Source organism: Hippocampus zosterae, chromosome 5 (assembly GCF_025434085.1).
Source record: "Hippocampus zosterae strain Florida chromosome 5, ASM2543408v3, whole genome shotgun sequence".
Classification (NCBI taxonomy): domain Eukaryota; kingdom Metazoa; phylum Chordata; class Actinopteri; order Syngnathiformes; family Syngnathidae; genus Hippocampus; species Hippocampus zosterae.
Window position 1 is genome coordinate 3,918,128 of NC_067455.1, and position 20,663 is coordinate 3,938,790.

At 48.9% G+C, this 20,663-nt stretch overlaps 1 protein-coding gene across 4 annotated transcripts in view; it reads right to left on the reverse strand.

Moving 5' to 3' along the window:
- Nucleotides 1-20,663, reverse strand: part of LOC127600548 (cell adhesion molecule 4-like) — a 184,141-nt gene that overhangs the window by 16,404 nt on the left and 147,074 nt on the right. For all 4 annotated transcript variants that reach the window (XM_052065212.1, XM_052065214.1, XM_052065213.1 and 1 more), the window contains exons 3-6: nt 16,736-17,023; nt 14,746-14,907; nt 12,703-12,793; nt 8,449-8,621 (exon numbers count right to left, since the gene is read on the reverse strand). In XM_052065212.1, coding sequence (XP_051921172.1) covers nt 8,449-8,621; nt 12,703-12,793; nt 14,746-14,907; nt 16,736-17,023 — 714 coding nt within the window. The remainder of the gene's footprint in view (nt 1-8,448; nt 8,622-12,702; nt 12,794-14,745; nt 14,908-16,735; nt 17,024-20,663) is intronic.

Sequence of the window (20,663 nt, forward strand, 5' to 3'; positions counted from 1 at the left end):
ACGCATGTCTTTGGAATGTGGGAGGAAACCGGAGCACCCGGAGAAAACCCACGCAGGCCCGGGGAGAACATGCAAACTCCACACAGGGAGGCCGGAGCTGGAATCGAACCCGGTACCTCTGCACTGTGAAGCCGACGTGCTAACCACTGGACTACCGGGCCGCCCATACTCAGTGCCATATATTATTTATTTTCTTGCAAAGAATGACGAACATGTCTGTCTTTTACTTCCCCAATGTGGCCAAGGCGCATACAGAATGCTCAACAAAATGTGCGTCGAAGGAGAATGTGGAACAAAAGCAGTTACATGTCTTTCATTCGACTTACTTATGTCATTACTGTATGCTTTAAAAAGTAAAACATTATAAAGTGCTATTTTTCCTCTTTATCAAAAATGTTTTGCTGTTTTGATTTTTTTGTGGGACGGATTAACGGCATTTCCATTCATTTCAATGAGTAAGGATGATTTGAGATTATTTATATTAGTATGGCAGGAATACAATTTGGATCTCATGTCATCCTGTTAAAAAAAAATTTGGGCTTTTTGGACTGCAGTTTAGAAAGAATACTATGTATAGATGATCTCGTAATGACCGCATCGCTCCTCGTTTCTAAGTTCTGTAAAAGTCGCCTCCAATGCATCTCTTTCTCCTCTCCGAGCACCCATTTAGCAGCGCTCACCTTTTCTTCTCCTTTTGCAAGATTTAATCCCCCATCTTCCCTTCATAAGGTGACAGCGCCTCGGGCAGCTGCCCATAAATTGGCCACCGCCTTTCGCCTGCAGTTGAGCGCTCGCCGCAGATGGCCACTATTTCACTTTCTCTGTCACTCTCACTAAGTTTAAAATAAAAAAATGAGCACCGAGGGAGATGAGAAAGAACACCCGCAGCCTCACTGAAACATCTATATCCCAGCAGCCAGCCCCCCTTTCTACTAGTCACTAATGAACAACCCCCTACCAACCCAATTCCCAGTCGTGCCGTTCTACTCCTCCTCCAGAAGCCCCAGGGTTCCCTTCTGGGCAGGGATAGGCAACTTAAATGATGGAGGGGGCCACGATTTTTTTCATCAGCAGTACTGAGGGGGGCCACACAGGATTGTGAACTTCCTAAATAAATGGATGAAAAAAATGCCAATTTAAAAAGGTATAAAATACGTGCATGCCTGTTTTTTATTATTAAACTCTTATATTGTAAATAGGGCGGCCCGGTAGCCCAGTGGTTAGCACGTCGGCTTCACAGTGCAGAGGTACCAGGTTCGATTCCAGCTCCGGCCTCCCTGTGTGGAGTTTGCATGTTCTCCCCGGGCATGCTTGGGTTTTCTCCGGGTGCTCCGGTTTCCTCCCACATTCCAAAAACATGCGTGGCAGGCTGATTGAACACTCTAAATTGTCCCTAGGTGTGAGTGTGAGCTTGGATGGTTCTTCGTCTCTGTGTGCCCTGCGATTGGCTGGCAACCGAATCAGGGTGTCCCCCGCCTACTGCCCGAAGACAGCTGGGATAGGCTCCAGCACCCCCCGCGACCCTAGTGAGGATCAAGCGGTTCGGAAGATGAATGAATGAATGGATATTGTAAATATCATTTAATGCTTAAATATATTAACAAACAAACAAACAAACAAAAAAGATCCACCCTTCAACTATAAAGGCTTTGAAGGGACCAAAAAAGACCCACATAAAAATTCCCTATTCCAAGATGGACCCAAAAAAACCCAACAAAAAAAAAACTGTTCAACAGCAAAACAACATAAAGTGTAAGAACGATTTTTGTTCACATTTTCAAATAAATTAATAAACAAAAATTATCAACTCACTCATCATGGGTGCTCCAGCCATCCATAAGCGTGGAATATATGCACATTTTCGGCGGACTGAGATTCCGTAACTCCTTGCTGCACTTCAAACGAACTGTCAACGGTTCTTATGAAAAAACAAACAAATTCTACAAATACAGATCTGCTTTGTCTTATTCTCTGGAGGAGGGTTGTAAGAACTCACTTTTAAGTGATGTTTGCCATCTACTGGCGAACACTATTATTACAACTAGCTAGCCGTTCATCTCCAGTAAACATATTTGAATGTTCAAAAAGTACTCGTAGGCCACACCGTGCGACCGCATGGGGCCACGCGAGTCGCCAGTTGCCCATCCCTGCTCTCGGGATTCAACTCAAAAGACACTTGTTAACCTACATTTCACCTCCGTCGTACTTTCCCCCCGCCTCGTTTTTTTTTTTTTATCCCCTCACCCTCCGCTCCCCTTGTACTTTCGTCACCCCGATGCCCCCCACCTCCTCAACAACTCGCCGCCAGTGCTAAAGGGATTGAACTGCAGCTGAACCAAGAACGGGAGGGCAGACTGCCGGTGAGGTGATAAACGCTTGAAAGAGCCGTGGGAGGAGTCACGGGAGGAAGGGGAAGTGGACGGGAAGGTGAAAATGAGGTGAGAAGACGCGGGCGGAGGGGATGGAGACGGAGGGGCTGATGTGACGTTTAAAGTGAGAATGTATCATCCTTACAACCCGAGTGCTCTTTAGGAAGATGTGACAAAGGCTTTCTATTATGCTCGCTTACTGGCGTTTTTTTTTAATTCCAAATATAGTGGAGGGACACCAGCCACATACTTGGAAAACTACAACATTAGTTCATTTTTATATTTAAAAAAAAAGGACAAATTAGAAAAACTAGACTTTGCACAGTAGTACTTATGAACATCTCTTTTTCCATCCATCCATTCATCCATCCATTATCGACCGCTTATCCGGGGCCGGGTCGCGGGGGCAACAGCTTTAGCAGGGAAGCCCAGACTTCCCTCTCCCTAGCTACTTCGTCCAGCTCTCCCCGGGGGATCCCGAGGCGTTCCCAGGCCAGCTGGGTGACATAGTCTCTCCAGCGTGTCCTGGGTCTTCCTCGGGGTCTCCTCCCGGTGGGACATGCCAGGAACATCTCACCGGGGAGGCGTTCAGGAGGCATCCGAACCAGATGCCCAAGCCACCTCATCTGGCTCCTCTCGATGTGGAGGAGAAGCGGCTCGACTCTGAGCCCCTCCCGGATGACAGAGCTTCTCACCTTATCTCTAAGGGAGAGCCCGGACACCCTGCGGAGAAAACTCATTTCGGCCGCTTGTAAACGGGATCTCGTTCTTTCGGTCACGACCCATAGCTCGTGACCATAGATGAGGGTTGGAACGTAGATCGACCGGTAAATTGAGAGCTTCGCCCTTTGGCTCAGCTCCTTCTTCACCACGACAGACCGATACAACGTCCGCAACATCTCTTTTTCAAGTTACGAAACACCTCAACAGGAAAATATTGAAATTCCCAATTTACAGCAAAATGAAAGGTCGCTCTCTGAAGTCATCTGTCATTGGTTGAAATTAATCTTATTGATCAAATGTACAAGAGGTATCAGTATCAGTAAGTAGTGGAGTAATCATCCTGATATTCATTCATTCATTCATTCATCTTCCTAACCGCTTGATCCTCACTAGGGTCGCGGGGGGTGCTGGAGCCTATCCCAGCTGTCTCCGGGCAGTAGGCGGGGGACACCCTGAATCGGTTGCCAGCCAATCGCAGGGCACACAGAAACGAACAACCATTCGCACTCACACTCACACCTAGGGACAATTTAGAGTGTTCAATCAGCCTGCCACGCATATTTTTGGAATGTGGGAGGAAACCGGAGCACCCGGAGAAAACCCACGCAGGCCCGGGGAGAACATGCAAACTCCACACAGGGAGGCCGGAGCTGGAATCGAACCCGGTACCTCTGCACTGTGAAGCCGACGTGCTAACCACTGGACTACCGGGCCGCATCCTGATATCAGTCAGGAAAAAATAAAATTATTGAACATCCTTCTTTAGCGCACCGACCGCTTTAGGGTTTCCGTTTTAGAAAAGAGTATTTAAATAAAAAAATAGTAATATATGCTTCACGGAGAATCTCTACTGTGAGCTGGTGGCCATTTTTCTCTGCACTCTGGCTGATTTCTTGTTTATGCTCTCATAAATGATGAGCAGCGGCTCCTGGTTGCGTGTAAATCTCTGCCATTAATTTACAGCCGTTGGATTCGGTGGGCTATAGCCATCTTATTTCACACTTTTATGACTTTCCCAACATGGAGGAGTCCTCCCGGGCCGGCTCGGCCGGTCAGGAGAGGACCGTAGGGATTTGGGCCAAGAGCCCTAACTTTTTGTACATCTTCCAATAGGAGAAACCTTCATTCGGTGCACCTTGTTAACACCTTCCGCGTATTTTACCCCTTTACCCTCCTCCCTTGAGGCCTGCAGGCTTGTGCTCTTTCTTTCTTCTTCTTTTTTTCCTTTTTTTTTTAACAGCAGATGGTCTCAGCCTTTACAAGGGTGGGATAAAACTGCTCATCTCGAACCCATTTGATTCCCGCTTGGGCGCCCTCTGCCAAGGACAAGAAACGGCAAAGACGCTCAAGCCAGACATTGTAAAATGAACACCCCATTCCCCCTCCCAAGCCCACCTGAAAAGTGCTTTTCCAATGTGGAGTGTTACCTCGAAAAAGAACGATGCTCTCTCCACCTCGCGTGGATTCAATTTCAGTCTGATCATCATGCATTATCATTCCTATGTCTCATACAACTAAAACTAAGTGAACTTACCAACCATTTCGTGACACCTACCATAGAAAGCCGTTTGAGCGATTATTCAATACCCTTGATATCCCGTTTAAGATTCATGCACGAGCACATTCTTTATCCTCACGGTCTTTATCTGTGCACTGGTAGAACGACTAGCGCGCACAACTGTGACTGACGAGCAACGTTTTTAATCAAGCACCACACACTCGTAGGACAGATTCATGTGACGAGTGAGCCCACTGTTAACCATTAACTGGTAACCTAGCAGGAGCCCAATCGATTCTGCAACCCTTATAAACACGGCGGGAAATGAGGGTTTGACATTCTGCCAGCAGGCACCTTTAACAACCACACGACCTTTTGCATGATGCGCATGTGGAACGGTTTTATCGACAGGCCCAGAACTAATGAACAACTAACCCCGAAGATGCTCCACCTTTTTATGTCAAACCATTACAAACATGTACAATGTAATTGACAAAATACGTAATTAATCCGGAAAGTTAACAAAAATCAAGTATCTGCACCCAAATATGTTAAATGTATATACACTGTATACAGTTCCTCAAGGCTCCGTTCTCTAACCCCATCTTTTCCAACCTCAAAATCAACTTTACACACAAAATAATTGGTTTGGCAGACCAATATTGAATTGGACCGGCTTGATTTTTATCAGGCGGCCCGGTAGTCCAGTGGTTAGCACGTGGGCTTCACAGTGCAGAGGTACCGGGTTCGATTCCAGCTCCGGCCTCCCTGTGTGGAGTTTGCATGTTCTCCCCGGGCCTGCGTGGGTTTTCTCCGGGTGCTCCGGTTTCCTCCCACATTCCAAAAATATGCATGGCAGGCTGATTGAACACTCTAAATTGTCCCTAGGTGTGAGTGTGAGCGTGGTTGGTTGTTCGTCTCTGTGTGCCCTGCGATTGGCTGGCAACCGATTCAGGGTGTCCCCCGCCTACTGCCCGGAGACAGCTGGGATAGGCTCCAGCACCCCCCGCCACCCTAGTGAGGAGGCGGCCTGGTAGTCCAGTGGTTAGCACGTCGGCTTCACAGTGCAGAGGTACCGGGTTCGATTCCAGCTCCGGCCTCCCTGTGTGGAGTTTGCATGTTCTCCCCGGGACTGCGTGGGTTTTCTCCGGGTGCTCCGGTTTCCTCCCACATTCCAACAAACATGCGTGGCAGGCTGATTGAACACTCTAAATTGTCCCTAGGTGTGAGTGTGAGCGTGGTTGGTTGTTCGTCTCTGTGTGCCCTGCGATTGGCTGGCAACCGATTCAGGGTGTCGCCCGCCTACTGCCCGGAGACGGCTGGGATAGGCTCCAGCACCCCCGCGACCCTAGTGAGGATCAGGCGGTACGGAAGATGAATGAATGAATGATTTTTAATAAGAAACGTGGTGGACTAATATGGAAAGCGTCACAAGTGTGGGACTATCTTGACCAAATTGCATGCAGAGTTCTTCAAGGCCGTTCTTCAAGTGTCTGTTCCAATTTTAACAATGAAAATAGTCAATTCAATTGAAATGAACTGACTTGGCAGGCAACACCTGATAAAATCGATGACGGCTGGAAAAGCAGGAGGAGCTGCGGCTTATGTCATTTATTTGACTATATAGGCAGAATTTGGGAATCAAATTAATGAACTGTACGGAGCTCCCACATGGAGATGACAAATGATGGAATGAAGAGAGAGGAAAAGCCAGGCGGCAACACGCATCAAAGCTCATCATGTCTAACCTTCTGGGGCGAGTGTGTGTGTGGGGTGGTGGGGAGTGGGGGGGGGTCAGAGTCAGTCAAAGTAGGTTGTGGCGGCACCTTTCATCTTGTCGCTGTTGCACCCACTCAATGCCTGTGGAAGGCCTCCATTATGTGTGGAGTTTGATGCCGAGCATGAGGATGCCGGTTCTGTGTGTTTGAGCATGATGGGTGGATGAGGGGGCGGCCCGGTAGTCCAGTGGTTAGCACGTCGGCTTCACAGTGCAGAGGTACCGGGTTCGATTCCAGCTCCGGCCTCCCTGTGTGGAGTTTGCATGTTCTTCCCGGGCCTGCGTGGGTTTTCTCCGGGTGCTCCGGTTTCCTCCCACATTCCAAAAACATGCATGGCAGGCTGTAGGCGGGGACACCCTGAACCAGCTGCCAGCCAATCGCAGGGCACACTGAGACGAACAACCATCCACGCTCACACTCACACCTAGGGACAATTTAGAGTGTTCAATCAGCCTGCCACGCATGTTTTTTGGAATGTGGGAGGAAACCGGAGCACCCGGAGAAAACCCACGCAGGCCCGGGGAGAACATGCAAGCTCCACACAGGGAGGCCGGAGCTGGAATCGAACCCGGTACCTCTGCACCGTGAAGCCGACGTGCTAACCACTGGACTACCGAGCCGCCCCGGATTAAATACAGAAAAAGAAAAAACTGTCAAACTGAGTGATTCTGCAGTTTCCCCTGTAAAAACCCAAAACAGCTTACTCACCTGTTCTCACTTTTTCTCCCCCCACAGGAAACCGCATTAAAAGTCACAAGACGCCCACCACCTTCTCTCCCTTTTCTTGCATAACAAAAGAACGGCGGGCAATGTTGCACGCGTCAACATCATCATTGCCTTTGAGCGCCGCCACCAAGCCGCATATTCAGGTCAACCTTCATAAAGAATTTAGTCAGCGGTGAGTCTTTGAAAACTTTGCAGACAAAATTGCCCCCCCCCAACCACCGCTTCCCCCTGTGAGCCCACCTCCAACAGATGTTTTGTTGGCGTCATCATGTAAAATGTTACAGACTCGCTAATGCGTACTCATTTCTTGCAGTTTTTTCCCCCCCTTGTCTTTTGATTGCTATGTGTTGTCTTTTCTTTACATCAGCCATGTCCAAAGTCCGGCCCGCGGGCCAAATCCGGCCCGCGGTCGAATTTCATCCGGCCCTCGGCCCCCTGTCATAAAATCAGTGCCGTCTGGCCCGCAGGTTGGGCGCAATGGAACACGTGTTGCATTGACTGAGGTCTCGTAGACTGGCGAGTGATGTTTCATGGAGTACTGCTTCCCTCTAGTGGCTAAATGAGTAATAGCATTCACTAAATGAGTAATAGCATTTCGACACTAGAGGGCATCACTCACGAGTTAACAAGACATCACTCCGTGTTTATATTGACTGATATGTCATATTTCAAATGATCCTTGCAGTTGTGGATATGTGTATTGCTTGTTCATTTCCCTGTTGTTCGAGTCAAAGGTTTTGTGACTATGGTGATACATTTTATGTTTCAAATCAATCAATTTGCACTCAGGAGACTTCCGTTTAAGAAAAAGTCAAGTGAATAAGCAGTTGCATGTGATATACCTGTTTCAAATGAACCAAAAGAAATTCTTAAGATTGTTGAAATTCAAATAAAAATGGAAATGTGAAACAGACTGGCTTACTAAAATTTGTTGAACAATATTGTTGTTCAATGTAAAGAATGTCAGCCAAGGTCGGCCCCCCGACATTTTACCACATAAAATCTGGCCCCCTTGGCAAAAAGTTTGGACACCCCTGCTTTACATGAAATGAAACGACAAAGTCACAGAAGAAGCCCGGGATAGTAACACTCTCGTTTGTGGAGTAGGGGATGTTTAGCAGGAGGTTCCCGTTGTGAAAAGCAAATAAAACGAAAAGACAGGGACAGGATTTTAATACGTCTATTGTGCTGCGCCGAGAATAAACCCAACGCGACGGCGAAAACGGATCGATACCGATCACGTCCAAACACAATGACAAGACAAAGCAAAAGAAAGGACGCGTATTGTACAAACGGGGTCGCAATTACAGCGCCGAGATTGAACACGTAAACAAGCGAGAATGGCGGAACTGACCGTAGACCAGCAGGGTGTAGTGATCGGCGGCTCGCCCGTAGTTGTTCTGCGCCTGACACAAGTACGTGCCGTTGTGAGACTGGCTCAGGCGGGAAATCTGGAAGGTGGGCCCGGAGATCTCGGCACGCTCAGGTAAGGTGTCATTGATCTTGGACCACTGGATGGCACGGGGCCTGAGAGGGAAAAGCAACAAGACAGAGCCATTATAAACATATAAAAATAAAAATAAAATAAAAATCAATGAATGAGCTGGCTGCAGAAAATTGTGATTGATCAGTTATTTGTAAAAGTGGATTTTTGCTTGGTTAAAGAGCAATTAGGAATCCACAAAAGGAAAAAAAAACATTCCACTTAATTTTTTTTTTTGAATTACCATTGCTCACAGCAGCAAACTATTTTTCTATCTAAAAACATTTTGGGTACGGCAATTTCAGAGACAAATATGAATTTTCGTTTAAACGTAGCATTCCTTGTATCACAACCATTAGGCATTGATTTAAAAACAAACAAAAAAAAAACAAAACGTTAACGGCCTTGTGCCACATCACTTCAGCAGCGAGCATTTTAGCACGCGACAAAGTCATATGTTGGCAACTTAAAGGCGCATTACCACCACCGAGTGACTTCCACTGCAAGGGATGATGGGAAATTCATGGTGGCCGGATGGGGTCACGTGAAAACAACAGGTAGTAACTGTTATGGTCAAAGATCGGTGATGCTCGCCCCCCTCCGCCCCCCCCCCCAAAATACTGTATATATATATATATATAACAACTAGAGCGGCCCGGTAGTCCAGTGGTTAGCACGTCGGCTTCACAGTGCAGAGGTACCGGGTTCGATTCCAGCTCCGGCCTCCCTGTGTGGAGTTTGCATGTTCTCCCCGGGCCTGCGTGGGTTTTCTCCGGGTGCTCCGGTTTCCTCCCACATTCCAAAAATATGCATCGCAGGCTGATTGAACACTCTAAATTGTCCCTAGGTGTGGGTGTGAGTGCGAATGGTTGTTCGTCTCTGTGTGCCCTGCGATTGGCTGGCAACCGATTCAGGGTGTCCCCCGCCTACTGCCCGGAGACGGCTGGGATAGGCTCCAGCACCCCCCGCGACCCTAGTGAGGATCAAGCGGTTCGGAAGATGAATGAATGAATATATAACAACTTCATGGCTTAATTGTTGACACCAAAACTCTCACTCCGATCAACCAGATCCCAACTCACTATCACAGATGATCAGACGCGATGTTCACACACAAGTTGGCTGGGTTCTGTGTGGCGGATAAAAGTCTTCCGTTACGGCTCAGACGCGTCAAATTCACGGGCCAGAGATAGACACGGTGACGCACAAATAGATCTAAACACACACACACACACACACACACAGGAGGTGGCAGGATTACAGCGTCACCCTGCTGAACAGAGCCGTGCCTGGCTGTGTGTCATGGCTTGTGGTTGCATGCGCAGAATCATCCAAAGCTCCAATCCCTCGCAAAGTTTAATTAAACTTTTTGCCATTTGGCCACGCACGCACACACGCATACACGCACACACACACACATGAAAAAAAACAACAACAACAAAAAACTTTGCGGTTTAACCACAACACTCCAGTCGAGCCACATAGTCCAAGTCTGGTCACCAAAAGAGACTTGTGGTACTTAACACACACACAGCGAGCGTCCCCGACCAAGCGTCGCAAAGTTTTGTCGAGGCTCGAATATAAGAATTTCATGTACGCCGATCACAGCAAGTCCGCTCACTGTGCGATTAATCATTAATTAATTTTAATTAATTATCGATTAATTATCAAATGGGGCAGTGCAGAGGTACCGGGTTCGATTCCAGCTCTGGCCTCCCTGTGTGGAGTTTGCATGTTCTCCCCGGGCCTGCGTGGGTTTTCTCCGGGTGCTCCGGTTTCCTCCCACATTCCAAAAACATGCGTGGCAGGCTGATTGGACGCTCTAAATTGTCCCTAGGTGTGAGTGTGAGCGTGGATGGTTGTCCGTCTCTGTGTGCCCTGTGATTGGCTGGCAACCGATTCAGGTTGTCCCCCGCCTGCTGCCCCAAGACAGCTGGAATAGGCTCCAGCACCCCCCGCGACCCTAGTGAGGAGGCGGCACGGTAAGTCCAGTGGTTAGCACGTCGGCTTCACAGTGCAGAGGTACCGGGTTCGATTCCAGCTCCGGCCTCCCTGTGTGGAGTTTGCATGTTCTCCCCGGGCCTGTGTGGGTTTTCTCCGGGTGCTCCGGTTTCCTCCCACATTCCAAAAACATGCGTGGCAGGCTGATTGGACGCTCTAAATTGTCCCTAGGTGTGAGTGTGAGTGCGAACGGTTGTTCGTCTCTGTGTGCCCTGCGATTGGCTGGCAACCGATTCAGGGTGTCCTCCGCCTACTGCCCGAAGACAGCTGGGATAGGCTCCAGCACCCCCCGCGACCCTAGTGAGGATCAAGCGGTTCGGAAGATGAATGAAAATGAATGAATGAATGAATTATCAAATGGCGGCGGCACCCTGGGAGATGCACCGGCTTCCTATCAAGTGTCTCCAGTGGGCCCAGTCGGTTGAGTAATGATTCGCCAATTAGAGTTTGAAACAGACTAAAAACAGGGAAATTGACAGGTGGAGCAAGGAATTATTTTTCAAATGGGGTTTACCATATTAGTCACGAGTCAATGGGCCTCTCAAAGTCACACGAGGCTCTCCTAAAAAAGGATTAAGGGCTCATCAAATTTCAAATCCGGCACGGCGCGTGGACGTATCGACGCCGGTCGCAGATGAGCGGCGAGAAGGGAGGGCTGCGCCGCCGTGGGAGTGGCCACAGTCGATTCCAATCGTGGCCAGTTGAAGTGGCTCCTTTCCGTCGCCAGTCAACGGCGCTCTGAAGCGGGCGCTTGGAGACCACCGCCGCACCCCACCTACCGCCCCCTCCCAGCAAGGACTGCTGCTTTTCCACCTGTTGTGGTATTGGAACGTATCCTTCATAATCCGTACTGGTATAAACGACAGAACATTTCGAGACTAAACTGGCTAAAACTGCCAGATGGAAGGAGGAATCTGTTCTCAAGTGGAGTTATAAAGTTTGGGAAGTTGCTCACACACATGCATTGATTGCGAGCCTGGAGTTTTGTGGAGACGCTGGAGTGGACCAGGAGCCAAGAAACACGAGGGTGGGGGGGTCATCCATTGGGGAGGCTTGACGTGCTTTAAAAGCCAATCCCTCCTTGAACCACGGCGGGAAATGTGACTTGTTGTTATTATCTCCTCTCAGTCGCAGGTCAGTCCGTATTATCTCTTCATTTACACTTTTGTGATTGAAAATAGGCTCCTCGAGCTCTTTTGCAGAAGGCAATAAAATCAGGATCGCATCGTTTTGATCCGTCACACGCAGTTGAAATGTCAGCAGCGTTCGATTGGTTTTGCGGCAAGTGTCATTTCATGACAGCGTTTATCACGCGACGGCTTTGGACGTGTCGATCGCACAGCGGGCGCAATTAGCATTTAGCATTAGCATTAGCAATGCGTGAAATCGAAAGGAGCCTTCATATCGTATTTGCATCGTGAATTAATCTTTCAAGAAAGCGGTCGAATAGGATAATTACGGAAGTGAAATGTCGGCAATGACTTAGCTGTGCCATTTTTCTAATTTCAGTAGTTATCTGAACACGTGTTGAATTTCATCCAGAAAATAATGAATATAAATGATCCATTCAACCCATTTTCGACGCCGCTCATCCTGATGATGTGGAATGAAGAACATTCCGGACTTGGCGGAGCGTGAAGGATATGGTCACTAAATACAGAGCGTCGCAGTTCTTTTCACGGAGGATAGGCACTCAATGCTATTTGGGGAACGCCGTCTTTGAGAGCGGAGGCCACTCCTTTAAGGACATGCATTATGTTGACATTGTGCAGTGAGAGCACTTCAACCCCCCCACCGTAAGACAACACGCATTGAGGTAGGACATCTTTTAGAGCGCAGGCCACTCGGAGGAAAACACGGGATCCATTCAGCTTTTTGTTGACGTCACCTGAAACGGCGACATCTTGTTACGATTGCAAATCGAATTGCGAAATAGGGAGACTATAACCTTGAATAGCCATTCGTAAACACGTAATGTGTTCTACTGTGGGGAGTGCTTTAAAAGAGGAAAGTTTTTTTGCAGCCACTCACGAATGGCATCCTTGGACAATGAATCAACGTGAAACCGCGTTTGCCGGGTACACGCCGTTCAGTACACTCTGGATTCCAATCAAGAGGACTTACAGAGGGTTGCCGACGACCGAGCAGGACAGGCTCAGCGAGTCGCCCTCTCGTAAGATGCCAGGGGGAGGGACGATCCTCACAGTCGGTGCAACTATGAACAAAGAGCCAGAGAGGGGAGAGGAAAAAAAAAAAAAAAAAAGTGAGAACAAGGCAAACATAATGTGGCTTGCGGCGTCTTTGCCGTTTAGTTTCCAGGGCGACGACGGCCTGATGACAAGCAACAAGCAGAGACGCTGCCGTCTTCTACGTTGCTATGATCAACAAACGTTGTTTACCGTTGGAACAACTCCGCGGGTCCGTAAAGCGCAATATATCTTTAGTTGTACGGCGCTTTCACGACAGCCGCGACGGTAACAAAGCGCTTCGCGGAACATTAACATTAAACCATCAAGTGGATCAACGGCTTTTTCACTGGATGGAGACGGGCTGACGTGAAAATGACCATATATGGACACGGGAAGTTTCTGCCCCACCGTGACGAAATGATAAACTCCTGAATTGCATTCGAGGGATCGAATGAGTATCTCACGCGCGCCTTATTGACCGACATTTAGTATTTGTGAACCCAGACATAGAATTTGTCTTATCGTGAGCGTGCGAGTGATTATTCAAGGCTAATTACCGATTGGACAAAGAGCGATGAGCGTTTGAAACACGGTGGAAATGGAGCAACGGCGCGCACGCTAACGGCCGCATCCGGCGTCCGACTGGGCCGCGGGCTCCGTGCATCGACAACATCTGGACGTATTGGCTTTTAATGAGAGCCGCTTCAACGCCAAATGTCCGTCAGCTCGAATACGGGCTCGGCCCGAGAAACGAGCTCCACTGTTATCCATGACAAACGAGGCTTCCAATGATTTCATTCATCTTCCGTACCGCTTGATCCACTAGGGTCGCGGGGGGTGCTGGAGCCCATCCCAGCCGTCTCCGGGCAGTAGGCGGGGGACACCCTGAATCGGTTGCCAGCCAATAGCAGGACACAGAGAGACCAATAATCGTCTACGGTTTCAATCACACCGAGGGAGAATTTCAAGTGTTCAATCAGCCTGCCATGCATCTTTTTGGAATGTGGGAGGAAACCGGAGCACCCGGAGAAAACCCACGCAGGCCCGGGGAGAACATGCAAACTCCACACAGGGAGGCCGGAGCTGGAATCGAACCCGGTACCTCTGCACTGTGAAGCCGACGTGCTAACCACTGGACTTACCGGGCCGCCTCCTCACTAGGGTCGCGGGGGGTGCTGGAGCCTATCCCAGCCGTCTTCGGGCAGTAGGCAGGGGACACCCAGAATCGGTTGCCAGCCAATCGCAGGGCACACAGAAACGAACAACCATTCGCACTCACACTCACACCTAGGGACAATTTAGAGTGTTCAATCAGCCTGCCACGCATGTTTTTGGAATGTGGGAGGAAACCGGAGCACCCGGAGAAAACCCACGCAGGCCCGGGGAGAACATGCAAACTCCACACAGGGAGGCCGGAGCTGGAATCGAACCCGGTACCTCTGCACTGTGAAGCCGACGTGCTAACCACTGGACTTACCGGGCCGCCTCCTCACTAGGGTCGCGGGGGGTGCTGGAGCCTATCCCAGCTGTCTTCGGGCAGCAGGCGGGGGACACCCTGAATCGGTTGCCAGCCAATCGCAGGGCACACAGAAACGAACAACCATCCGCACTCACACTCACACCTAGGGACAATTTAGAGTGTTCAATCAGCCTGCCACGCATGTTTTTGGAATGTGGGAGGAAACCGGAGAAAACCCACGCAGGCCCGGGGAGAACATGCAAACTCCACACAGGGAGGCCGGAGCTGGAATCGAACCCGGTACCTCTGCACTGTGAAGCCAAAGTACTAACCACTGGACTACCGGGCCGCCCTAGGCTTCCAATCCTCGACACAAATTACTCCTGCGGCTGTCGTAGCAATACAAACGGAATAATTTATGTTTTTAAATCATTCGAGCACGGAACAGTTTGATAATGACTCTCAGGGAGTACGATACGGTGCGGGGTGTGTTGAACAGCGAAGGTGACAAAAACTCACAGAACACATCCAAGCGGTAGTGTCGGATCCTCTTCTGGTTGGCCAGTGCCGGGTGGAGCGCCTCACAGCTCAACGCCGCGCCATTATCTTTCCTCTCAACCGGTATGCGGATGGTGCTGGACACGCTGACCGTCTTGCCGTTGTCCTGCTGGGAAACCACACCTGCCGGAACATGGGTAGATCAGATGACGGAGGGGGGGAGTGGGGGGCAAAACGAAATGAAGAAGAAGAAAGTAGGAATGAGTGACAGGTGAGTTTTTGCCGGCCGAGTCGTGGGTCGCGGCACATTTGAGCGCTGGTGGGCAGAGGAGAGAAAGATGAGGCAGGAACGGGTCTTTATATTCCATGTAAATTATAAATGACAGTTTGCGGATGATAGCTCAGCGTAACGCGTGTGTGCGTGAGAGGAAGAGGGAACTGATAGATGCAGAAAGTAAGAGGCTGCAGGGCCAGGGATGAAGCCATTTGAAAATTCCAGAGGCGGAATGCACTTTGATTTTTCTTTTTTTTAAAAATTGTGACAGGCAACACCGGAAAAAAAACTAAACAAAAACGTGTTCGGTCACATCGTTTAAGTCAAATAAATTTGGTCCAAATCAATTGGTTTTGATACTGAGCAATAATGTGAAGATGATTAGGTGACAAAATACAAGTACCAATTTTTATCGATTGAATGGATAACTGAAAATCAATAGGAACAGACAGACAGAATGTAGCATAACGCAATAAAGTATTTCGACAACATATATATATATATATATATATATATATATATATATATATATATATATATACACACACACACACACTAGCTGGTTCCGGGCGGCTCATCAGCTAGTTCCTGCGGAAGGCTGGTAAGGTGGGCCTTCGGCCCACAAAAGTGTTGTTGCTTGGTTCAACTTTTTGTTCATCTTCATTGCTTATCGCGAAAATAAAGAGATGTTTAGCTCTCCTAAATAACTAACAATTTCATTGCAATGCTTGTGGGTAGACAACATTTTTTCGCCAAGATGCCTGTGCGATCGTAGTGAGCCACTGCCTGAGCGGCGCAGTGGCGGCGCGGTGAAGTAGGTACGTTTTGAAAAGGACAGACGGAAGGACAGACCGCGTGCGGGACGACGCACAATATATATATAGATATACACACACGAGTACAGTACTGCACGTGTTGCTCTATGTGACTCGCTGTTGTTTTGCAGCTTCTTGCGGACCGCTTGCGGATTTAAAAAAAATAAAAATTACCTGTTTATGTTAATTGGCCGGTCCTTCGCGGATTTTCATTTATCGCAGGTTGTTTTGGTCCACATTAACCGCGATAAACGAGGGATTACTGTATCATCATCTGACACAAAGTAACGTGATACTTCAATACTGCACTTCAACATAGCGTAACACAATACAGTTTATCATAATAGAGCATAACATAACACAAATTAGCGCAGCGCAAGTATCATAAGATAAAGTAGCGTAACACAACGTAGCGTAGCAAATTAGCACCGCACACCGCAGTAAAATATAATGTTATCTATATACAGTATATATTGCGCGTCGTCCCGCACGCGGTCTGTCCTTCCGTCTGTCCCTTTTCAAAACGTACCTACTTCACCGCGCCGCTGCGCGCCGCCACTGCGCCGCTCAGGCAGTGGCTCACTACGATCGCGCGGGCATCTTAGCGAAAAAATGTTGTCTACCCACAAGCATTGCAATGAAATTGTTAGATATTTAGTAGAGCTAAACATCTCTTTATTTTCGCGATAAGCAATGAAGATGAACAACAAGTCGAACCAAGCAACAACACTTTTGTGGGCCAAAGGCCCACCTTACCAGCCTTCCGCAGGAACTAGCTGATGAGCCGCCCGGAGGGCGGCGAACCAGCTAGTAGTACATAAGCTTAAAAAATTCGTTTTAAAAAGCATAAGTGTGCTATTCGGCTAACGTTACATGATCCCACCTCACACTCTTCCCATCCTTCAGAGCTCCACGGCCGTACCTGGAATCTCGCGGCCGTTGCGCATCCAGCGCAGGCTGGCGGCCGGCTTGCTGCGTGGCGACACGCAGCTGAGCTCCACCTCGCCACCCTCCACCGCCTCCTGCTTCACCTCCACCACGGGAGTCTCTGGCGGAACCAGCACAGCCAGCGTGGCCACCTGGTGATGCGTGGCGTCCGTGTAGAGCTGGCAGAAGTAGCCGCCCTCGTCCGAGACGCTCACGTTGGTTAGCGTGATGCGCACCAGCCGCGGCGTGAAAAGCACCATCTGGAAGCGGTCGTCCTTCAGAGCTGGAGGTGGGCAACAAGGACATCGTCACAAGGCATCTTATTTGGCAATCTTATGAGTAGAATTATCATTCATTCATTCATTCATCTTCCGAGCCGCTTGATCCTCACTAGGGTCGCGGGGGGTGCTGGAGCCTATCCCAGCTGTCTTCGGGCAGTAGGCGGAGGACACCCTCAACTGGTTGCCAGCCAATCGCAGGGCACACAGAGACGAACAACCATTCACGCCCACACTCACACCTAGGGACAATTTAGGGCGTCCAATCAGCCTGCCATGCATGTTTTTGGAAAGTGGGAAGAAACCGGAGCACCCGGAGAAAACCCACGCAGGCCCGGGGAGAACATGCAAACTCCACACAGGGAGGCCGGAGCTGGAATCGAACCCGGTACCTCACTGACCTGAAAATAAAATCTTGATTAAAATACGAGGAGCAGCAAGATTCCATTTAAATATATCCACATTGTTACTATATGGGACAACAACAAAAAAATCATATACAGTGGTACCTCTACTTCTCTTCATACGAAATTTTCGAGTTATGAAACGTCTCAACAGGAAAATATTGCCTTTTGTTACGAAATAAATTTCAAGATACGAGAAGATAGAGCATGGGCTGCTAGTCGCAGCTCCGAGTTTCCTAAAACGCAACATACTTCTAGATGCTCTTCTATTGGCTATTACCGAGCCTCATCCTGGCATCCCATTGGCTAAGAGGGACTTCTACTCTGTGTGTCTCCGTATGTCGTTAGATAAACAGATAGAGCTGTGTCGATGCAGCGTCCTCGTCATTCGCCCCTTCGGGCCATGAGGAGTATAGGTTTATGTAAATGTGAATCCCCCGGAAAAAGTGTTCACCAGTCGGGCAATCGCTCACGATGCGGATGTTTGCCTTGGACATTTTCGAAGGATTGTTAAAAGCCGACAAAAGCAAACGTCCTTGGATCAGTTTTTTACAAAACGCCAGGCAAGGGGGTACTTGGAACGGATTAGGGCATTTACATGGAAAACACGTCTCTACTTACAAACTTTTCTAGTTTTCTTCTAGAACCAATTAAATTTGTAAGGAGAGGTACCACTATGGTATTTTGATACAGGTGCTGGTTACCCTGAGCGGCTGGACTACATTTTTCGCACCGTAATACAAGTCGTCAACAAAATTCTTCCTTTGCTTCTCGACAAAGTTTTTGCATTGATGTGAAAAGTTGGCGGAGGAATTTGTAAAGTCAACTCATCCATTCTTTATCCAAGTATGTCGAATTAGAACCTACCTTTCAAATTGTTTGTCTGGAGTTTTTGTTGTTGTTTTGTTTTGAAGGATTGGGCAACTTTTTGGGGTGCATATACACCTTTTCAAAGGTTAGAAGCGGGTTGAATGCTGCCATTAAATGCAGAACAAAGGCTGACGGTGGAGGAAAGGCGACAAAAGAAGATTAGAGGCGGCAAATTTGCAACAATTTTCTTTTTGTTAGCGGAGACGTCGGGAACAGAACAAAGCCTACCAACAATGCAGCACTGGCAAGATGTCTATAGATTCATGTAAATACCTCGGGGAATGATTCGATATTGACACCTCTATTTTGCCTGCCTCCCTTTGTTTGGGCTTTTGTCGCCCGCGGGGACAGCGTCTCCTGATGCAGCACCGCCAGGCCTTCTTTGCAGACTCATTCGTCACGACGCTCTGATGTAGATATTGGTTTTTTTTGTGTGTGCGGGAGACGCCAACGGAGGAAGCTAGTGCGAGTAAAACAAACTAATAAAGCTATGTAATGCGGCAGGCGAGGGGATGGAAAATAATATCGAAATGGATGCTGTGTTCAGCCCAATTTCCACCGAGCAGTACGCTTCGGTAGGGTACACAGTCTCCATTGTCCCAAGTTTGGAGGAAGTTCTGGAAATGTCCAAACAGGACAAGAACATGCATTCAGGAAATGGGAGAAGGATTTTTTTGTTCACAAAGGAGAAGAAAAATCAGGGGTGACCTTTCAAGAACATACTCACGAATGACTCAGTGCGGCGTAGAAAAAGAGTTGAGCAACATATGCTACCAAAGTGTACCCCGAAGCTAGTTTCGCTCAGAGCGTATCTCCTTGGAAACAAAGGCCAGCGGGGTCGGATTCTGCTGAAAGTTGCGTCATTTGGCAGGCAAGGTCAGCCTTTGGAGGATGCAGCCTATGAATTTATAGACACCGCTCGAGTCACTCAACACGAAGAGTAGCTAAGCGTTAGCCACAATCAACAATAGAGTGATTCACGGAGTCCCGGGTCCTTTGAAAGGTCAGGTCCGCTCACTCATTTGATCTTTGGTAAGTGGGGAACTAATTTACGATCTGAGTGTTAATGATGTGACAGAATTTCTGCTCCTTTCTTGGCTATCGTGCCACTGTTGGCTCGTCTTCGTTACAGCTAACTGTGGGAAGCTAACTGCGGGATTCCACTGGGTTGCTTGGCAACGCTACTGATTGACTGTTCATCACAGTTGGCGGCCATTTTTGGGGAAATGGTTCAAACGATCTGCCGTGACAACGTACAGATTCGCTATTTCCCTCGGGGTAAGTTGTAACGAGGTTTGACTGCGTTTTGTTTCCGGCTATCAACTGCACTGATTCCGTATGGGATGTGGCTACACCACAGCTGTCAAATCCAGGTGCGGAGAGTAAAAAACATGCCATATTTCGGTTTTAGACACAGGCGCTTCGGACTCAACCGGGTCCTGGGGAGCTTGTTTACCTGCTGGCGGAGTGGAAGCATCTGCGGCTCAGGCCAAACAACAGCAGGGATTTGAACCTGGATTCAACATCTCGGAACTACCGGCTCTTAGACCGGTGATTCGGTTGAGGTTGAATTTTAATTTACACAACCCCAAATTGAGGAGTTCAAGTATCTTGGGGTCTTGTTCACGAGTGGGGGCAGAAGGGAGCGGGAGATCGACAGGCGGATTGGTGCAGCGTCTGCTGTGATGCGGACGTTGTATCGGTCTGTCGTGGTGAAGAAGGAGCTGAGCCAAAGGGCGAAGCTCTCAATTTACCGGTCGATCTACGTTCCAACCCTCATCTATGGTCACGAGCTATGGGTCGTGACCGAAAGAACGAGATCCCGGTTACAAGCGTCCGAAATGAGTTTTCTCCGCAGGGTGTCCGGGCTCTCCCTTAGAGATAAGGTGAGAAGCTCGGTCATCCGGGAGGGGCTCTGAGTCGAGCCGCTTCTCCCCCATATCGAGAGGTGCCAGATGAGGTGGCTTGGGCATCTGATTCGGATGCCTCCTGAGCGCCTCCCCGGGGAGGTGTTCCGGTCATGCCCCACCGGGAGGAGACCCCGAGGAAGACCCAGGACAGGCTGGAGAGACTATGTCACCCAGCTTGCCTGGGAACGCCTCGGGATCCCCCGGGGAGAGCTGGACGAAGTAGCTAGGGAGAGTGAAGTCTGGGCTTCCCTGCTAAAGCTGTTGCCCCCGCGACCCGGCTCCGGATAAGCGGTAGATGATGGATGGATGGACAACCCCAAATTCAAAGGAAACGGCACAACACGCTAATTTTCTCCCATAGTACTCGCCAGCTCTGCGCAAAAAAGGAAGAACACCGAATGCAGGACATGACGATTGAACGTAGCGGACGCAGCTCACGGCAACCTGCCTTACACACACCT